The 17,300-nt window shown below is 47.7% G+C and overlaps 1 protein-coding gene across 3 annotated transcripts in view; it reads right to left on the minus strand.

Annotated features, from left to right (window-relative positions):
• Positions 1-17,300, minus strand: part of LOC136633328 (signal peptide, CUB and EGF-like domain-containing protein 3) — a 104,394-nt gene that overhangs the window by 66,300 nt on the left and 20,794 nt on the right. The window contains exon 4 of one of the 3 annotated variants that reach the window (XM_066609002.1): positions 14,109-14,337. The exons of the other annotated variants lie outside the window; for them this stretch is intronic. Coding sequence (XP_066465099.1) covers positions 14,255-14,337 — 83 coding nt within the window. The 3' untranslated portion in view covers positions 14,109-14,254. Of the gene's footprint in view, positions 1-14,108; positions 14,338-17,300 lie in introns of those variants that run through there. 3 annotated transcript variants of the gene reach the window in all.

Consider the following 17,300-nt stretch of genomic DNA (forward strand, 5'->3'; position numbering starts at 1 on the left):
TGCACATGCGGCTGACGTAATGCCGCCTGGCGCGCATGCGCAGAAGGACGGCTACGGCGCCCGGAGCATCGGGACAGCGGGGAGTCGTGTGGCGGACCTCGGTGAGTAATTTCAGCTGCTCCAATGGATCCGATCCATCAGGGCAGCTAAATCTTTAACTTTTTTTGCTGTTTTATTTACTTTTTTGCGACCGGCGCTATCCATTGGATAGCGCCGATCGCAATGCCGGGGGGGGGGGTCCGAACAGCCCGGGATGACAGCTCCATGCTGTCAGCTACCTGCGGACACCGACAGCATGGAGCTGTCACGTCTACAGCCCGAGGGGCTTTATTGTCTGCAGGACACATGTTTTTACGTCCTCAGAGAATAAAGCCCACCTCGGGAGGACGTAAAAACACTATGGGCTGGTCGTTAAGGGGTTAAAAAAGCATCAAAACCATATGCGGTTTTTAATAGTGTATATAGTTTTTAATAGTGTATACAGCTTTTAATGTACATGGTCTTTAAATACCACGCAGCTTGAAATCCTGGCATTTTTACTGGAATTTCGAGCAGCATTTTTGAACGCATAGTACAGTGTTTTTTAATGCACCCTATCATTGTGGTGGGTGAGAAGGTGCGTTAAAAAACATGAAAACGCAAAAATAGAAAATCGCAGTGTTAGGAGCACCGCATTTGAGTAACCCTATTAAAATTAATTACAGTGTTATGCTACGGCGCTCGGGACACCACGCTAATAGGGGTAAAAAGCGGTGTGTATGAGAGAATGGCCTGCAGGCTATAAACAAATTTTCATGTACTGCAGGCAATGCATCATGTTTGGAAAGATTACACCAAGTGCCTAGATCAGACCTGGGCAAAGCACGGCCCGCGGGCCACATCCGGCCCGCTGAATAGCTCGGACCGGCTAGCAAAGAGTGTCCTGGTGACTCACCAATGAGTCCGGTGTCAGCAACGGGAAGCAGCGAAACTATGCACTCCGAAGCCTTGTCCATTTTGTTCACTTCTGTGCTGTGCTAATAGTTATTCAGGCCTTACTTATTCAAGCACCTCTACCAATGACGTAGGCTTGAATAACTTTATTAAACAGCACATAAGTTAACAAAATGGACAAGGCTTCGGAGTTTGTAGTTTCACTGCTTCCCGATGCTGAGTAAGTGATGCCACTGTAACTTCTGAGTGCCAGGATGCTCGTTGCGGACCTTGGGGAGTGCCAGGACAATCGTTCCACGCTCGTCATTGGTAAGTGTCAGGACTTTTCCCTTTGCATTGTAATTAGAATAATAATACTAATAATATTCACTTTTTAATCTCTCTTCTTGGGGCAGCTCTCTGTGCCCTCTCCTAGGAGCATACTACTGTGTATTAAAAAAATCTATTTTCCGAGGTTAGCTGTTAACCCTTAAATATGGCGGCTAACATTAAAAAAAGAAAAATTGATGCAGAATGCCGAGTTTTTAACAAAGAATGGACTTCTAAATATCTATTTACTGAAACCAAAGGTAAAGCTGTGTGTTTAGTTTGTGGAGAGCAGATAGCTGTATTTAAAGATTACAATTTGCATCGCCATTATGAGACTAAACACGGAGAGAAATACAAGAACTTGACGGAGGCAGAGCGGGCACGGGTATCTGAAGATTTGCTAGCAAAACTGCAAAGTCAGCAAGGATTTTTTAAAAAGCTTCACTCATCCAGGGATGCAGCCGTAAAGACCTGCTTTGTAGTATCCTACAAAATTGCAAGAAACAGTAAGCCATTCTCTGATGGGGAGTTTGTCAAAGAATGTTTGGTGGACTCTGCAGCGCTAATTTGTCCTGAGAAAAAAGAAGCATTCGCAAATGTGCCCCTCTCCAGGCGAACTATAACGAGACGGGTCGAAGACATAGCGGGGAATTTGTTGGTCTGGCCCTCTAAAACCATTCCAATTTCTCATGTGGCCCCAAGGGAAAATTAATTGCCCACCCCTGGCCTAGATCATGTATGCAGTGCAATCTAGGTATAGGTATGGGTACGGGGGTGGGGGGGAAGGGCCCCCCAGCTGAACTTTTGCACTCGGGCCCCTGAGCCTTTAGGTACGCCTCTGCCTATACCAGAAACCGATTGATCGATCCACATACCTCAGATGGGACAGCTACCACCTTAAACACATCAAAAAGTCTATCGTTTACAGCCAGGCCATCCAATACAACCGGATCTGCTCCAACTCACAGAGAGGAACATTTTTGAATCAGGGCTACCATCCCACTTCAATTGATGAACAAATCACCAGAGCCACCAGGATACCTAGAAATCAATTACTTCAATACACAGAGAAGGAAAGAAAAAATCATGTACCTCGAGTAGTGACCTACAAACCACAGCTGGAGGTACGAAGGAAAACTGCTAAGAAAATCCATCATACTCTACACAAGGATGAGAGTCTGAAATTCATATTTCGGGAACCTCTGCTTCAGTGTTACAGGCAACCTCCAAACTTGAGAAACTTTATAGTCAGGAGGGGGAGTTGAAATTACTTACCTAATGCTTCTGGCGATGTCCCATGACGGGATCCTTATCTATGGACCTTTCCCCATGCACTTATCTGCAAAATAGAGGACGCAAGCACAGAAGCTGGGAAATTTAAAATCTCCTTGCTCCTTGTTACTAAAGGTAGCCAAGAGCCTGGAGCAGAGACTGAGGGCCATGGTGAGTGGTCCCTGGTCACATTATCACTGTTATCCAAAGGATAATTTCAATCACATAAAAGTTTAAAAAAAAGTTGAAGTTTAATGCTCCTTTCGGTTTGAGCCCCCTTGTGCATACGGACATCAGATTAGTGCCACAATGGGTATGTTTCTAAACACAGAACAAACAGGGGTATCCAATTTGGGGTAGAAGTCTTGATTCATATAGAATCATAGAATGGTAGGGTTGGAAGGGACCTCCTGCTTTGTCCAGCCTTTGTTTTAACACTTCCATTGAAGGAGAACTCACCACCTCCCTTGGTAACCTGTTCCACTCATTAATCACCCTCACTGTGAGAAAGCTTTTTTCTAATATCTAATTTGTGTCTCCTCCCTTTCAGTTTCATCCCATTGCTTTTAGCCTTTCCTTGTGCAAATGAGAATAGGGCTGATCCCTTTGCACTGTGACAACCCTTAAGATATTTGTAAACAGCTATTCAGTCTCCTCTCAGCCTTCTTTTTTGCAAGTGAAACATTCCCAGATCCTTTAACCGTTCCTCATAGGATATGATTTGCAGACCGCTCACCGTCTTGGTAACTCTTCTCTGAACATGCTCCAGTTTGTCTTTTTTAAAGTGGAGTGCCCAGAACTGGAAACAGTATTCCAGATGAGGTCTGATTAAGGAAGAGTAGAGGGGGATAATTAACTCACGTGATCTAGACTGTATGCTTCTCTTAATAAATCCCAGAATTGTTTGCCTTTTTGGCTGCTGCATCACATTGTTGACGCATGTTCAGTCTATGATCTATTAGTATACCCAAGTATTTTTCACGTGTGCTGCTGATTAGCTCAATTCCTCCCATTCTGTATATGCTTTCTTCATTTTTCTTACCCAGATGTAGGACTTTTCATTTATCCTTATTAAACACTATTCTGTTAGTCGCTGCCCACTGTGCAAGCTTTTCTAGATCTTTTGGAATACTCTCTTTCTCTTCCATAGGCATCTTTTCCACGAGCATATATCAGGCGCAGTTTTCATGGCCAGCCAATATACACTATGTTGGGAGAGATAAAACTGGTGAACAGGTGCACAAATCAAACGTGCCCCCATTCTGATGGCATGGGTCCCGCTGCATATACGCCGAAACTACCATGCCGTTGCCCCTTCCAATCACAGGCTCACCTCTCCTCCCCACTCATTTTTTGCAATGGGAGGGGGCAGAATGGGGCGAAGCTAAGTGCCATCTAGTCCCTCCTCCTCCCATTGATGGCTATAGACAATGGTCGAGAAGAGGGTGGGAGCTTAGCTCTGCCCACATCCCGCCCTTTGTCCACAGCCAGCAATGGGAGGAGGCGGAACGACGCTTAGCTCTGGAGGAGAGTAGAGGGAAGTCTGCACGTGGGAGGATAGCAGAGGGAGGGAGTTTAGCAACCACACGGCTAAACTCACTCCCACCTGTGGCCGCTGCCATGGGCTCCCATAGGATCCCATACAGTGGCCGAAGTATTCTGGCCAAAAAGATCTTTTGGGCCCGATGTAAAAATGCCTGGTGCTATATTGGTCGTCCGGGTGCTTTTACATTTCAGGAATATGGCCATTTTATCTGATGCATTCATATCCAATGCATCAAATCACAGTGTATATCAGCCGGCCGTGAAAACAGATAGCTAATATACGTTCGTGGGAAAGTGCCCTTAGTGTAAGCTATCCCTCCTAGCTTTGTGTCATCGGCAAATTTGACTGGTTTCCCATCAATTGCCCCCTCCAGATCATTTATAAAAATGTTGAACACCACTGGGCACAGGACAGAACCTTCTGTTACCCAACTTGATACATTCTTCCACTTGGATGTGCAGCCATTTATGACCACTCACTCAGCCAGTTGTCACCTAACAGTTGCCTTGTCAATCCCATATTTGGCAATTTTTTCAATAAGTATAGTATGAGATACTTTTGTCAAATGCTTTACTAAGGGCAAGATGAACTATATCCACCCCATTTCCCTCATCAATCCAGTCAGTGATACTGTTATAAAAGAAAATTCGATTAGTCTGGCATGACTTGTTTGTTACAAACCTATGCTGGCTCTGGTTAATTACTCCATTTTCATCCAAGTACTTGCATACATGCTGTTTAATACTTTGTTCTAAGATCTTTCCCGGTATAGAAGTCAGGTGTTAGTGGGGTTACTACTGGGGGCGCCAGTGTCCAATTGGTGCGGGCTGCTCGTCTGGCGCTGCGGGAGCCCAGACTGGTGGCTCTGTCTGGGGTTCTCCCACTCTGGTGGTTAGTCGCCGCGCCTGGCGTCATGCATGGGCGCGCCCGTCCGCTGGTCTGCCGCGCAGTGCTCGGGTCGGTGTTCGCCGGCAGGGGGAGGCGGCTTTATGATTCCCCCGGTCGTCATGTGACTTCTCCCCGCCCCTCTGGGCGGGGAGTTCTGTATATATACCTAGCTGGCCCAGACTCTGATTGTCAGTGTTTGGTTTAAGACTTGTCTGCCTACACCCGCAATGTTTGACCTGACTGCCTTGTGTTTGACCTCAGCCTTTAGTTTGACTCTGTCTCTGGTTTGCGCTCCTGTACTCGGCACGTGACTTTCGGTTTGACTCTGCTTGTTTACGACTATTCTCTTGTCTTCTGCCTTTTGGCTTCCTGTCAGTTAGACAGTGGTCACCTGCTGGTCTCCCTGTCCTTCCTTGGGGTCCCTTTCACTAGTGCAGCGCAGGGACCGTTGCCCAGTTGTCGCCCTGGGGCCTAGCCCAGGGGGGCAAGTAGGTAGAGGCACAGGAGAGGGATGGCGTAGGGATCCCCTTCCAGCCTTAACATTAGGCTTCTATGTATGCTGTACAAAAAAAAAACTTTTTAAAATGACACAGTTGCCAAAAAAATGAAAATTGTAATTTTTTTCCTTCTGATTTGCTTAGATGCATTCAAAAATGGTGGCATCAAAATACACATTGCACCCCTAGATGAATTTGTTAAATGGTATAGTTTTCAAAATGGGGTCATTTGTGGGGGATCTCCATCGTTTTGGCCTCTCAAGGGGTCTGCAAGTGTGCAATGGGTCCTAAATAGAGATGAGCGAGTGTACTCGTCCGAGCTTGATACTTGTTCAAGTATTAGGGTGTTCGAGATGCTCGTTACTCGAGACGAGCACCACGTGGTGCTCGGCTCCATTACATTTCGTTCACTGAGAAATGTGCACGCTTTTCTGGCCAATAGAAACACAGGGAAGGCATTACAACTTCCTCCTGTGACATTCCAGCCCTATCCCACCCCCCTGCAGTGAGTGGCTGTGGAGATCAGATGACACCGGAGTATTTAAATCTGCCCCGCCCGCGGCTCACCACAGATGCATGCTGTGAGAGATCAGGGAAAGTGCTATCTTGCTGTAGCTGCTATAGGGAGAGTGTTAGGTGTTATATTCATCTTCAAGAACCCCAACGGTCCTTCTTAGGGCCACATCTGACCGTGTGCAGTACTGTTAAGGCTGCTTTTAGCAGTGTTGCACAATTTTTATTTTTTTTTGTATATCGGACCATAGCGTCCTCAGTCTGCAGTCATTTTACAGAGTATAGGGGCAGTACTGGTGAGGCAGGGAAAGAGGTATACTGGCTATATAGGCAGTGGGCTTTTTCCCAAAAAGTGTAAAAATATACTATATTTGGCCCGCCTGTGACTGTCTTCAGTTTACTGCGTGTCTGCTGGGGGTAGTAGTCGGTGATTAATACCCAGCCTTGCGCATAATTGTTTCCTGGCTCTGTTGTGCGTTCCAAACGCGAAGTCACCCTCCAACAGGGAAATCGAAATACTGTGTATATCAGAGGCAGTGGGCTTTTTCACAAAAAGTTTAAAAATATACTATATTTGGCCTGCCTGTGACTGTCTTCAGTTTACTGCATGTCTGCTGGGGGGAGTAGTCGGTGATTAATACCCAGCCTTGCGCATAATTGTTTCCTGGCTCTGCTGTGCGTTCCGTAAGCGAAGTCAGCCTCCAACCACAGGCCAATAAGCGGCACATTTAATTACAGCGTTCTGTTTCTGCTCTACTCGTAATACACCATGCTGAGGGGTAGGCCTAGAGGATGTGGACGCGGGCGAGGACGCGGAGGCCCAAGTCAGGGTGTGGGCACAGGCCGAGTTCCTGATCCAGGTGTATCGCAGCCGACTGCTGCGGGATTAGGAGAGAGGCAAGTTTCTGGGGTCCCCAGATTCATCTCACAATTAATTGGTCCACGCGGTAGACCTTTATTAGAAACTGAGCAGTGTGAGCAGGTCCTGTCGTGGATGGCAGAAAGTGCATCCAGCAATGTATCGACCACCCAGTCTTCTACGCCGTCCACAGCTGCAACTCTAAATCCTCTGGCTGCTGCTCCTCCTTCCTCCCAGCCTCCTCACTCCATGAAAATGACACATTCTGAGGAGCAGGCAGACTCCCAGGAACTGTTCTCGGGCCCCTGCCCACATTGGGCAGCAATGGTTCCTCTCCCACCGGAAGAGTTTGTCGTGACCGATGCCCAACCTTTGGAAAGTTCCCGGGGTCCAGGGGATGAGGCTGGGGACTTCCGGCAACTGTCACAAGAACTTTGTGTGTGAGGGTATATGTATATATTGCCATATGTTTTTTATGCTTTTATACCTGTATGCAAGTTCTATTCAAAGTTAAAATGAGAAAAACTTATATGACGCCTTACATCAGATATTCCAAAAGTTTGCAAGGCTGAGAGAGATGTTTCCAGAAATTCAGAGATGATACAGAACCGGACACGAAGGCCGCGTAGTTGGCTGTTTTCCCAGAAGCGCCATATCTAGATAACGACTGTTCAACTACGTATATAACTTTCAGTGCCTCAGCCGGAAATCTGGACTTCCCATATATAGTTATGCGGTGAATTTGAGTCAATGAGCCCATCACCCATTCCTAGTGATGAGACCAAAGGGTATAAGATCCCATGTATTCTGTAATAAAGAGCGCAGTCATGTCCCCGTGTGAGGAACTATGCCAGACCTCCGTGTGTGGTGTCTCTTCTTTACTGCCGGCAGCGCAGCATTGGGGTGGGCCTGATTGGTGCTGTACGCAGAATTTTACCCTGACAAGTGGGTGAGGAGGACGATGACGATGAGACACAGTTGTCTATCAGTCAGGTAGTAGTAATTTCAGTAAGTCCGAGGGAGGAGCGCACAGAGGATTCGGAGGAAGAGCAGCTGGACGATGAGGTGACTGACCCCACCTGGTTTGCTAAGCCTACTGAGGACAGGTCTTCAGAGGGGGAGGCAAGTGCAGCAGCAGGGCAGGTTGGAAGAGGCAGTGCGGTGGCCAGGGGTAGTGGCAGGGCCAGACCGAATAATGCACCAACTGTTTCCCAAAGCGCCCCCTCGCGCCATGCCACCCTGCAGAGGCCGAGGTGCTCAAAGGTGTGGCAGTTTTTCACTGACAGTGCAGACGACCGACGAACTGTGGTGTGCAAGGTTTGTCGCGCCAAGATCAGCTGGGGAGCCGCCACCACCACCAGCCTAACCACCACCAGCATGCGCAGGCATATGATGGCCAAGCACCCCACAAGGTGGGACGAAGGCCGTTCACCGCCTCCAGTTTGCACCACTGCCTCTCCCCCTGTGCCCCAACCTGCCACTGAGATCCAACCCCCCTCTCAGGACACAGGCACAACCGTCTCCCGGGTTGCACCCACACGCTCACCTCCGCTGTCCTCGGCCCCATCCAGCAATGTCTCTCAGTGCAGCGTCCAGCTGTCGCTAGCGCAACTGTTTGAGCGCAAGCGCAAGTACGCTGCCATGCACCCGCACGCTCAAGCGTTAAACGTGCACATAGCCAAATTCATCAGCCTGGAGATGCTGCCGTATAGGCTTATGGAAACGGAGGCTTTCAAAAACATGATGGCGGCCCCGTGCTACTCGGTTCCCAGTCGCCACTACTTTTCCCGATGTGCCGTCCCAGCCCTGCACGACCACGTCTCCCGCAACATTGTACGCGCCCTCACCAACGCGGTTACTGGCAAGGTCCACTTAACAACGGACACGTGGACAAGCACAGGCGGGCAGGGCCACTATATCTCCCTGACGACACATTGGGTGAACTTAGTGGAGGCTGGGACCTAATCAGAGCCTGGGACCGCTCACGTCCTACCCACCCCCAGAATTGCGGGCCCCAGCTCGGTGCTGGTATCTGCGGCGGTGTATGCTTCCTCCACTAAACCACCCTCCTCCTCCTCCTACGCAACCTCTGTCTCGCAATCAAGATATGTCAGCAGCAGCACGTCGCCAGCAGTCGGAGTCGCGCGGCGTGGCAGCACAGCGGTGGCCAAGCGTCAGCAGGCCGTGCTGAAACTACTCAGCTTAGGAGAGAAGAGGCACGCGGCCCACGAACTGCTGCAGGGTCTGACAGAGCAGACCGACCGCTGGCTTTCGCCGCTGAGCCTCCAACCGGGCATGGTCGTGTGTGACAACGGCCGTAACCTGGTGGCGGCTCTGCAGCTCGGCAGCCTCACGCACGTGCCATGCCTGGCCCACGTCTTTAATTTGGTGGTTCAGCGGTTTCTGAAAAGCTACCCACGCTTGTCAGACCTGCTCAGAAAGGTGCGCCGGCTCTGCGCACATTTCCGCAAGTCCAACACGGACGCTGCCACCCTGCAACATCGGTTTAATCTGCCAGTGCACCGACTGCTATGCGACGAGCCCACACGGTGGAACTCTACGCTCCACATGTTGGCCAGCCTCTATGAGCAGCGTAGAGCTATAGTGGAATACCAACTCCAACATGGGCGGCGTAGTGGGAGTCAGCCTTCTCAATTCTTTACAGAAGAGTGAGCCTGGTTGGCAGATATCTGCCAGGTCCTTGGAAACTTTGAGGAGTCTACCCAGATGGTGAGCGGCGATGCTGCAATCATTAGCGTCACCATTCCTCTGCTATGCCTCTTGAGAAGTTCCCTGCAAAGCATAAAGGCAGACGCTTTGCGCTCGGAAACGGAGGCGGGGGAAGACAGTATGTCGCTGGATAGTCAGAGCACCCTCATGTCTATATCTCAGTGCGTTGAGGAGGAGGGGGAGGGGGAGGAGCATGAGGAGGAGGGGGAAGAGACAGCTTGGCCTACTGCTGAGGGTAACCATGCTGCTTGCCTGTCATGCTTTCAGCGTGTATGGCCTGAGGAGGAGGATCCTGAAAGTGATCTTCCTAGTGAGGACAGCCATGTGTTGCGTACAGGTACCCTGGCACACATGGCTGACTTCATGTTAGGATGCCTTTCTCGTGACCCTCGCGTTACACGCATTCTGGCCACTACGGTGTACTGGGTGTACACATTGCTCGACCCACGGTATAAGGAGAACCTTTCCACTCTCATACCCGAAGAGGAAAGGGGTTCGAGAGTGATGCTATACCACAGGACCCTGGCGGACAAACTGATGGTAAAATTCCCATCCGACAGCGCTAGTGGCAGAAGGCGCAATTCCGAGGGCCAGGTAGCAGGGGAGGCGCGGAGATCAGGCAGCATGTACAGCGCAGGCAGGGGAACACTCTCCAAGGCCTTTGCCAGCTTTATGGCTCCCCAGAAAGACTGTGTCACCGCTCCCCAGTCAAGGCTGAGTCGGCGGGAGCACTGTAAAAGGATAGTGAGGGAGTACGTAGCCGATCGCACGACTGTCCTCCGTGACACCTCTGCTCCCTACAACTACTGGGTGTCGAAGCTGGACACGTGGCCTGAACTCGCGCTGTATGCCCTGGAGGTGCTTGCTTGCGGCTAGCGTCTTGTCAGAGAGGGTGTTTAGTGCGACTGGGGGAATCATCACGGATAAGCGTACCCGCCTGTCAACTGACAGTGCCGACAGGCTTACACTCACAAAGATGGACAAAGCCTGGATTTCCCCAGACTTCTCTTCTCCACCAGCGGACAGCAGCAGTTCCTAAACAATACGTAGGCTGCACACGTGGATGGAAGCATCGTTTTCTATCACCATAAAAAACGGGGACCTTTTAGCTTCATCAATCTGCGTATTATATTCATCCTCCTCCTGCTGCTCCTCCTCCTGAAACCTCACGTAATCACACCGAACGGGCAATTTTTCTTAGGCCCACAAGGCTCAGTCATATTACTTTTGTAAACAATTTTTATACGTTTCAATTCTCATTAAAGCATTGAAACTTGCACCTGAACCAATTTTTATTTTAACTGGGCTGCCTCCAGGCCTAGTTACAAATTAAGCCACAGTAACCAAAGCGATTAATGGGTTTCACCTGCCCTCTTGGTAGGCCATGGGCAATTTTTCTGAGGTACATTTGTACTGTTGGTACACCAATTTTTTTGGGCCCTCGCCTACAGTGTAATCCTAGTAATTATTAGGGGCTTCGCCTGCACTCATGGTACAGCAAGGTGTGTGGGGTTGGCCTACACTTTTGCTACATAAATGTAACTGGGGCCTTGTCTATACTGCAACTACTGAAATGTGAAAGAGACTGTTATCTCCCTAAACTGCTGCAACAGGAATGTTAGTGTGGCCTGTCTTGACTGCTACTACTACTGAAATGGAACTAATACTGTGCTCCCCCTATACTGCTGCTTCGGAATTGTTATTGGGGCCTTTCTAGACTACTACTATTACGGAAATGGAACTAAGACTGTGCTCCCCCTATACTGCTGCTTCGGAATTGTTACTTGGGCCTGTCTTGAGTGCTACTATTACTGAAATGGAACTAAGACTGTGCTCCCCCTATACTGCTGCTAGTAATATGTTACTGGGGCCTATCCCTAATGCTACCGCTGAAATGTTACTAATTCTGGGCTCTGCCTATACCTCTGCTAATCCTATGTCACTGGGGTGTGGAAACGGAGGCTCCCCAAAGACATGATGGCGGCGAGGCCATTTCCCACCAACGCGGTTACTGTTAAGGTGCATATAACCACGGACACGTGGAGAGGACACGTAATGCCTCAAAAACATCCCCCTCCTCGTCAAACAATGAAAACATTCTTGGCAAATACGTTGGCATTGGTCCGTCTGGTGGCAGTCCAAGAATTACACCTTTAACGACACAACAAGAGAGCCCCCCCACCATCCCCCCGCCACAGCCCACTTAATCCTGGCCACATTCCGAAAACCAACTAAATAAAACCGCACTACTAGGTCCGCAGTCGCCACCACAATCCCACCAACGCGGTTACTGTTAAGGTACATTTTACCAGTCTGACTGGGGCATGCACTGTGGGCCGAAGCCCACCTGTATTGTATCTGACGTTAGCTCTGCTGTCCAGGGCACTGCAATGGGATTTGTTTATGTACCACCGGTGGGTTCCAGGGAGCCACTCATGCTTTGGGTCCACACGGACTTCACATTAGGGATTTGTACCTGCCTGTGTCTATGTATTAAAAACCCCGGTCAGACTGGGGCATGCAGTGTGGGCCGAAGCCCACCTGCATTTAATCTGACGTTACCTCAGCTGTGCTGGGCAATGCAATGGGATTTATTTATGTAACGCCAGTGGCTTCCTGGGACCCACCCATGCTGTCGGTCCACACGGAGTTGTACCTGCCTGTGTCTACTTATAAAGAACCCCGGTCTGACTGGGGCATGCAGTGTGGACCAAAGCCCAGCTGTATTTAATCTGACATTAGCTCTACTATCCGGGGCACTGCATTGGGACAAACTACAGGATCAATACAGCGCTAATGAGACGTGCACAGCTACGCTAGCATTGGAGTCTGCTGTAGGCACGCGATTGCTGAGGGTTTGTGCAGAGGCCTATGTCCTGGGTGCAGTGAAAGTCCGCTTCCAGCCTAGGATTGCTGAATCAGTGGGCCGAGGCCTATGCCGTGGGCGCGGTGCAAATCTGCCATGTTTGGCTGCTCAGATCAATTTTTTGTTCATGTCTTGGGTTTCCTAGGACCCACCTATGCTGTTGGTGCAAACTTAGTACCCATTGCGGTGTTTGACCTGTCTGGCACAAAGGCACTGACTGACTTGGGTAGGGGGTAGAGCGCTGACGGCTTTCCCCTTGCAGTGTGGATTGAGCTATGCGACACCTTGACAGAATGAATACTGTGTGGCACATGGATTCCCCATTGCTATGCCCACGTTTGCAGCTCCTGACGGAGGTGGCACAGGATTGGAGTTCTCATTGCTTCTGTACAGCATTGTGGGCTATCGCCCCGCCCCTTTTAAAGAGGGTCGCTGCCTGGCCCTGCCAACCCTCTGCAGTGTGTGCCTCCGGTTCCTCCTCATGGCAGACACACTTATAAATAGATATGAGGGTGGTGAGGCTATGAGGCCAGCGTGTGGCATGAGGGCAGCTAAAGGTTGCGCAGGGACACTTTGGTGTGCGCTGTGGACACTGGGTCGTGCGGGGGGGGGGGGGGGGTTGGGCAGCATGTAACCCAGGAGAAGTGGCAGCGGAGTGTCATGCAGGCAGTGATTGTGCTTTGTTGGAGGTAGTGTGGTGCCTAGCTAAGGTATGCCTTGCTAATGAGGGTTTTTCAGAAGTAAAAATTGTTGGGGGGGGCACTCTTGCCGCTATTGTGGCTTAATAGTGGGACCTGGGAACTTGAGATGCAGCCCAACATGTAGCCCCTCGCCTGCCCTATCCGTTTCTGTGACGTTCCCATCACTTTCTTGAATTTCCCAGATTTTCACAAATGAAAACCTTAGCGAGCATAGGTCCCATACAAAAATGCTCGGGTCGCCCATTGACTTCAATGGGGTTCGTTACTCGAAACGAACCCTCGAGCATCGCGGAAAGTTCGACTCGAGTAACGAGCACCCGAGCATTTTGGTGCTCGCTCATCTCTAGTCCTAAATCATCTTCAAGCAAAATGTCTGTTCTGAAAGCCACCGGCTGCTTCTTTCATTTTGGGCTCCGTTGTACATACAATATAAGATATGGGCCACAATGGGTATGTTTCTGAACACAGGACAAACAGGGGTATCCATTTTGGGGTGCAAATGCTCATTTTTATGTGCACTATAGAAAAACAACATGTCTTTAAAAGGACATATTTGCAAAAATATGAAATTTTTTTTCTTCTCTAAATTGCATTTGCTCCTGAAAAGAAACTGTGGGGTCAAAATACTCATCACACCCCTCAGTAAATACATGTAGATGTGCATTTTTTTTAAATGGGGTCATTTCTGGGGGTATGTATCATTCTGATACCTATGAGCATTTTCAAACTTGGTTTGGTGTAGAAAAACAAAATGTTCCTCAAAATGTTAATAACATTGGCCAACACGTATTTTGGCGCAGAGTGTTTGATAGCTCATATAAGGTATATTTTGTGTGCTGATTTCAAATATACCATCCATTTTCCCCTATCAGCTCTAGTTTCTGTGATATAGGCACCGACTGAATTTTATTACCCTATTCCATATTACACATATGATCGATATAATTAAACAAATACCGTACGAATTTGTGTTATTTTCTAGAATATCGTGATGCAAGGAACAAAACAAGGCAACAATTTATTATTCCAAATAATAAAAATTAAACCATAAATGAATCAAACTTTAGTTTAGGAATGAACTTTGGTAGGAGTCTCTCTTTGCAAATTCCAGCAGTAATCAGCCATCATATGTTTATCCCATCATCCCTGATACTGATCTTCCATGGTCCTAATGTCTTGGTGAAATCTTTTACCTTGTTCTTCGCTGAAGTCACCCAAATTATCTGGAAAACAGACCAAGTGGCTGTGAAGGTAGTGAACCTTAATGCTCATATTACATCCTAGATCGCTGTATTAAGCATATTGCTTACTAGCTCAACATAATTTGGTGCTTTGTGGTTGCCCAAAAAGTTTTGAACAACTTGAACAAATGAAATCTATGCACTGCGCTCAACATTACTCAGGGTGTCGACAAAGCCACTATCATTTATAAATTGTCTGATTTGTGGACCATCGAAAATGCCAGCTTTTAATTTTTCTGCACTTAGGCCAGGCATTTTCCTACATATATATTGACAGCATCGTCCATCATAATCAAGAGCCTTCACAAAGTGCTTCATCAGGCCTAGTTTTATGTGAAGTGGGGGCAGGATTATTTTGTCTCTTCCAACCAATGGTTCTCAAATCAAATTCTTTTCACAGACAACCATGTTCTCCCTCACAGGCCACTGTCTTTTCACCCAGTGGTCTTGTTTGGCCCTAGAGTCCCGGAGGCACATAAAACAGGGATATTGTGTGTACTCACTTTGCTGGCCTAATAGGAAATTGACCATTTTTATATCAGCACATATATCCCATTGATGTTCATGATAGTGTATCTTCACCAAGACCGAAGCTATGGTTTTGTATTCTTCTTTCATTTTGGTGGTGTGGGCAATTGGTATTGACCCATATATATTTCTATTGCTCAAAAGAATACATTTCAAACTGCACTTTGAACTGTCAATAAATAGACGCCAATCGTCAGGAACATATTGAGGATGTCTCATGTTTATCCTCTGAAAGATCTGGTAACTCATGAGAAGTGGGAATTGGTACATCTTCTGAGTGTGGGAGAGGGCGTCTTGCAGAGGGATTTCTTCGATTCAGTCCAGTAATACTCACTTTACAAAAATAACAGTTATCAATGTGGTTTGCTTATTCCCTCTACACCATCAGCACACCGAATTTTAAGCTTCTTCTTTTCCCAATACTCCACTGTCTTAAGTGTTCAACACACAGTTTGCATACAACATGTAGAGATCAACTTTTGTCTTGATCACCAAGCTTTGTGTCAAAGTATGCATGGTAGATCTGTTTCACGAAGTCTGAAATAGGTTTTCTATTTTCTTGTAGGGTATATACTCCACAGATGTAGTAAAATATATTTGGGTGATTTAAATAACTTCTCCGACTAGATGAGGCCATCCGGTGTATAAAAGTTCAAACAACACAACCATAGGCGTACCACTAAGGGAAGCAGGGGTTGCAATTCCTACCCGGCCCTTGCGGTCAGGGGGCCCCCGCGATAGAGACTGCATGTTGAGTGCTTGGCTGGCTGGTCACCAGCAGTGTGTAGCTGTTACGGGAGAGGAGGAAGGGGTGCTGGCAGATCACCCTAGTCGTCCTGGAGAGGAGAGGACAGCTGCTGCTATCACTCACCTCACAGCCTTCTCACACAGACCCCCACTGGCAGAGCCAACAGCAGCTTTCAGGACCTGTGATGATGTGACCAGTCTAGGAGAAGTCAGCGATCACAAAGTATCCTGATGTGTGTGTACTCTAGTGTGTGTGTGAGAGTGGCCTAAGGGGCTACAAACAAATTTTCATGTAGCGCAGGAATTGCGTCATATTTGGAAAGATTACACCAAGGGGCTAGATCATGTATGGAAATTTGTTTTGCAGCTGTATGCAGCATGATTTAGGAAGGGGGGGGGGCAAGCCAAGCTTTTGCACCTGGATCCCTGAGCCTTTAGGTATGCCCATTAACACAACAATTGTATAGCTACAACACCACACAGCACCTCAGGCGACAAATGTACACAACTGTTCCTCACTACCAGTCGGGGCAAACTAAATGTACTAAGATTGGTGATGTGACGTGGCATGGCTGGCCATGCACATGCGCCGAAACTATAGTTGATGGAGAGAAACTGTTTGCATATTCGTAAATAATAGGCCAAATATACACTTAATCAGTTGTAACATTCCTGGCCCCAAAAATTATTTTCAATTTAGTTGGCCAGTGTAATCAATGTTAACCGTTTCCAATCCACTGTCTGACGTCTAAAGACATTCTGATTGAAGTTGTACAGCTTCCGATGTCAGAAGACATCCGGCAGGGTATTCTTACTGTATATTACTAGCCGCTCTGTTGCTGGGTGCCTCTCCAGCATGTCCAATATGCAGTACTGGCTCTAGCCAGCAGGTGGCGCCATTGTGTAATGGCAGAAAGAGAAAACCCCATAGGAAACCCTGAATCCAAAATTGGATTTCAAAGGGTTAAATATATACATCTCCTAAGTGGTTAAAAAAAGCTGAAGTTTTTCCAATGTGCTTCCAGAATAAAGTTAACAGATGGAAATATATATCTTACCAAAATTTTGTACAGTATGTTTGCACAGATTTGAGATATTGCAGTTGAAATTGTGAAAAAATATATAATTTTTTCAAAATTTTCCCAATTTTGGCACTTTCTATCAGTCTATTTTTACTAAATGAAGTACAATGTATGGCAAAAAAACAATGTCAGAATTATATTCTATGTTAAAGTGACACATGTTTGATTCCCAAAATTTGTTCTGGTCATTAACACGCAAACAGGTTTAGTGACTAAGGGGTTAGGTCAATATAATTAGATTTGTGGGCTTCTCAGAAGGAAAGTAATTTTAAGACTTAGATAACACAACACAAAGCAAATTGAACCTTAGGATTCTAATGTGGAAAAGTAAAATGAAGCCCCATTTATATGGGACAAACCATTGGGCAAATGATGCTCGACAACTGGTCCCAGTGAAGATCACTTCTGTACTGTTACACAGGAGTGAGTATTGCTGGATCGCTCATAGCATGGCCAGCATGTATTATGAGCAGGCTAGGGAGCGCCCTCCCCCCATCTCTATCTGCCTCTATTCACTATAAGCAGACAGTCATTCAGAACTGAATAACTACTGTTTGCACTGAACGGCTAGTTGTTCAGGTTTCTGCA

This window comes from Eleutherodactylus coqui, chromosome 1 (genome assembly GCF_035609145.1).
Source record: "Eleutherodactylus coqui strain aEleCoq1 chromosome 1, aEleCoq1.hap1, whole genome shotgun sequence".
Lineage (NCBI taxonomy): Eukaryota > Metazoa > Chordata > Amphibia > Anura > Eleutherodactylidae > Eleutherodactylus > Eleutherodactylus coqui.